Below are 4651 nucleotides of genomic sequence, written 5' to 3'. Positions count from 1 at the left end.
CGGTAGGTGTCACCGGCCCGTCTTCTCCACGTGTGTGTGTGGCACTGTCACCAGTTGCCTTAGTGAGGATGAGGCTTGGCTAAGGCTTGCATCATAGAATCCCCCAGTAAAGATGGCTAAAACAAGAATGCTGTGCTCTTACTCGCTCCTGTGACAGCCCGAGGTCAGCAGCTCAGGCCTCCCTGAAGGCCTCGGGGTTTCCCCTCCGGGTCTCCAGGGGGTGGCCCTTCCCTTTGGGGCCAGGGGTGCAGCTCCAGCCTCATGTCCATGTTTAAAAGGGTAGTGAGAACAGGGAGCCTGCATCAGCGGTCTCTTCGTCGAGGTTTCAAAGAGCCATCACGTGTCCTGTTGACTTGACCTCACGTGGCGGCACCGAGCCATTGGGTGGCCGAGCCTGTCATCTTCATTCTGGGGCTGTGTGTGCAGAAGAAGAGGAAGAGGCAGAGTTGTGGAGGGCAGCGGGCAGCCTCCGCACAGAGCCCCCTGAGCAGTGCACGCAGTAACGTGACACGCGACCTGTCACAGTCACAGCCCTCTGCTGGACTGTGAGCTCCTGTCCCAGCCACTTACTCTACGTTCGTCTCCTGTGTGACGCTAAGTGTGCCTCTCAGGGAGCAGGTGCTCCATCTGTATTTACCGAGCATGGGAACTAAGAATTTATTAGCATTTCTCATAGGGTCAGAAATAAAATGGTATCACATAACTTAATAAAGTCTCTTTTTCGCTAAAATTGCCATTAGGGAAACAAAATAATTTAAAAATCTAATTAGTTTCTTTTGATTTAAAAGTAATTTTAGTATTTTTCCTTCTCTACGTCAGTGCCTCTAAGTCTGATTTTATCCTGTCTGGCAACTCGCTTAACTCTGGGTTTCATACGGCTCCCACTGTTAGTGTGGTCAGGATAAGAATAATAAAAGTCATTAATAATATTGCTATCATGTAAAAAAAGACTCGGAAGAAGGAATCTCCTCCAGTGTACTTTTTCTTTTTCCCACAGTAACCACTCTTGCATTTTTCTTATCTTTACTAACGTTTATTTTCCTTTCCCGAGACTTTTGCTGTCTATGAAATATTTGTAGTTTTAAAAGTTGTTTTCGTAACCGAAGTCCTGCACTCATCTCTTAAGCTTTCCTTGGGTTTCCACCCAGATAATACGTGTGGACAGGAGCCCAGGAGTGTCTTTGGTCTGACTGTTCATTTTCTTTCACCTACACGTAATAGCGGACATGGGATCAGTACTCGATCTGAGCAGATTACACTTAGTTGAAACGTACAGCAAAGAAAGGACAGACTGAAATGTCTCGGCCAGGAATGAGGCCAGACTTCAGGCGTCTCTGTGGAATCGCTGGAGCTCAAGGAAACCATTTGAAACCACTGGGCAAGAAGCAGTTTGGGTGAGAAGGATGGAAGCTAGGAAAACTCTTGGAGCTTTGAGAACTCAGAGCAAGTGGACATTTCTTCCTGAGGCGTGTATTTTATTTTGAAATGTCTTCCAGTATTAAGCTTCCCTATCTCTTCAGTTAGTGATATTAAAATGAGGATAGGCAAATCCTCAAAGTTGGAGCAAATTTCCATAAGCTGACCTTCTTTGTGAATTCATCCCCGTCACCAGGGAACATATAAAGTTTCCCGATGAAAAAAACACTTGTCGTGTCTTGTTTGCCCAACTCCAGCACGGGCACAGTACTTATGTTCTGTCTGACATCAGATTAATCTTTTCTGTTCAACCTATTAAACAAGAAACTGGAAGAAAGCTGGGGGAAATATTGTAAGTTCAAGAGAATTTTTTGAAGAAGATAAATTTTCAATTTAAAAATCATCACAAAAGCTCTCAAAGCAGAAGAAGAGCTCAATAAAATCCCTTCTAGGCATGCTTGATTTTTCCCTTGGTTTAAAATGTGGAAAGTGTTATTGGGATGACTAGATAAAGTAAATAATTGAGGAAGGAAAGTAGGCACCAGTCCTTCGTCACTCTACAGTCTGAAGAAAAATAAGACCTGGGAGGAAATTCACATGGATTTTACATTGAATGGCACAACAAACAACATGACTATTAATATATGATTACTGATGCCATTTGAAATCTTGTTTTAGATAGTTGAAAACTTGTGGGTCTTTGTCTTTTCAAAATATTTCAATTATAGTAACTCCCAAAGTTGTAAATCATCAAAAACATTGAAAGCCGCATAGTCCAGTTAGGAGGTACACTTTGTCCTGTAATTTTGAGACCGGCATTTTTCTCTTCTAATCATTTATTTAACTCTGCTTTGCCCACGTTTCTTCACTGCTCAGAAAGAGCTCATGTCTCTTATTTCCACAGGGAACATGATGCAAACAGAATCAATTACATGTACGCTCAGTACGTCAAAAATACTATGGAGCCACTTAATGTCCCAGACATCACTAAGGACAAAAGATTTCCGTGGACGGTAAGCAATGCAGTTGTAGGCTCAGAGCTCGAAGGCTGTTCTCCCATTGGATCTGCACTGTCGGCCACCCTTCGGCTGAGGGACTGGCCCTAGCATTGCTGATCTGTGCTTTCCCTGGTCTGGGGAAGGAGAATGAAGTAGGGGTTGGTCAGTGATGCTTGAGTATTTTTCTGTGTACTTTTATCAGTTTTTAAAGATATATTAATGAATTACCATAAACTAATTTCGAGGTAATTTATCTATTACCTCCTTAATGTCAGTGACATTTCTTAGGTAGTATTGCAAGAATTCTTCAATTTATTCCCAAAACTTAAATTCCGCATGGCTTGACCTTGTGTAATGGGTGATCTCCCGCCCCGAGTAGCTCTGTGGGAAATGAATGAACGTCTGCCCTGACAGCAAAGCTGCAAAGAGCAGTTTCTCGGACTTTGAAAGCTTTGAATGCTGGCGTTTCCTCTCCCTGTGTTTTAGAAAGGCGTCACACGGTTTTACCGCTTACCTGTCTAGGAGCCCTTCTAGAAGTCCGGGCACCCGGGCAGTGGAAGCGGTGGCGGTGCACACTGTGGAGGGGCGGGCGCTGCCGCACCTCGGGGCCCCCCTTCTTGTTAAGTTCCTTGAGACGTCAGCTGCACCCCAGGTGTAGTGGATGCTGAGTACGTACTTTGCTTAATATTACTGTAAGCTCCTTGGAAAATTTAAAATGGGGAAAAGGGAAATAGAGGATATTTATTATTTTCAATGACGTAAAGACTAATCGCTTTATATTGCATTGACGTGAACTTGATCGTAATTTGTACATTTTCTGCGCTCTGGCACTCCAGCTAATCAAAGGTGAATGTATTAGTGGTTTCGTTTGTCCGAGATAGTTTATATAACAGCATCCAGGGGGCACATCTTCTTTTCATAATTTTGGACTGGTTTTTGTTTTGTTTTTGTGTAGAATGAAAACACAGGGAATGCAAGTCAGCAACGCATTAGAAGTTTGCTCTGTACACCTATAAAAAATGGAAAGAAGAATAAAGTGATAGGTAAGCCTTTCCATGAACCTCTTCTCTGCACTTCTGAAAGCAAAACGTGTGTTCTCGGAAACGCCTGTCTTTCAAGTGTAAATTTAAAGAACAAAATGTGGAAAATATAAAACTTGGAATGATAAAAGAATTTTGAAATAATAACAGGCATTTGTTAAATATCTTATTAACTGTGATTTATTTCTGTAATTATTATAATCCTGTTTTAACAGAATATTTGTTTAGGAATGATGTGTCAAAAGTTAGTAGGCCAAGACATCAAGTTGATAATATGTACTATTTTAGAGTCTCACTTCTTCATTTCTCATTTTTCTTTTTAGAATATGTGGTTTAGGTTGTAGGTCGTATTCATTCATTCATCAAAAATGTTTTTTGAGCATTCTGCACGTGGGATAAATCTGAGAACAGAGCAGAAATCCCTGCCCACGGGGCGTTCACGTTCTTATATGAGGTTCTAGAAGAATATTTGCAAGCAGAGTGGCGGAAGAAACGTATTCTCAGAAAATGGAATGTTTCGTATTATTGACATTTGTTTCTTGGCACTGCCGGTTATATCGAGAGTAGGACAGAAAATACGGGGTTGTACGTGCACGGCTGACACTGAAGAGTATCTGAGCTGTCTGCATTCTCCCAAGAACTTGGAACTAAAGGAGAGAGGAGGGCCTTCTACTGGCTGAACCAGCCTTTCAGATCCGCTCAAAATTCACACTCTGTGATCTTGTTGCTGTTTCATACGAATGAGCAAAAGAATCTTTTTCAATGCCAGTCGAAAGAATGAGACTTCTCTCAGCATGCATTTTGTGTCACCCTACTTGAGAACAGAGCCCAAAGTAAGCAAATGTTTTTGGAGAGGAGAAATTCCCTGAAAATAAAAAGAAAGAAAAAAGTAATTCCTCATTGGGGTTTTAGGTCGGAGCTCGATTCCAGGTTGAGAAGGAGCATTTCCAGTGTTCCTGCTGTTTATGAGTGTAACAGGAAGGAGAATTTGAGTTCTCCACTAGACTACCCCCAGAGGCAGCTTGGAAAATGCCACGGTTGTAGATCATTTTTCCTGCATGTCACAGACCAGATTCTGCTCTTATGTAATTCTGATAGAGAATCCCCATAGAGTTACATGCAGAAAGACAAATGGGCCCAAGTGTTTTTCGCAATCTTCCTTCTCTCTCATTTGTTTCCATTACTGACACTCAGATG

The 4651-nt window shown here is 42.2% G+C and overlaps 1 protein-coding gene across 4 annotated transcripts in view; it reads left to right on the top strand.

Moving 5' to 3' along the window:
• PDE5A (phosphodiesterase 5A) overlaps positions 1-4651 on the top strand; it is a 111596-nt gene that overhangs the window by 55189 nt on the left and 51756 nt on the right. For all 4 annotated transcript variants that reach the window (XM_023536972.1, XM_023536971.1, XM_011370772.2 and 1 more), the window contains exons 8-9: positions 2321-2429; positions 3370-3457. In XM_023536972.1, the coding sequence (XP_023392740.1) occupies positions 2321-2429; positions 3370-3457 (197 nt within the window). The remainder of the gene's footprint in view (positions 1-2320; positions 2430-3369; positions 3458-4651) is intronic.

This window comes from Pteropus vampyrus, unplaced genomic scaffold, assembly GCF_000151845.1.
Source record: "Pteropus vampyrus isolate Shadow unplaced genomic scaffold, Pvam_2.0 Scaffold174, whole genome shotgun sequence".
NCBI lineage: Eukaryota > Metazoa > Chordata > Mammalia > Chiroptera > Pteropodidae > Pteropus > Pteropus vampyrus.
Note: the sequence above shows the minus strand (reverse complement) of the source record. Positions and strands in the feature narration are given on the sequence as shown.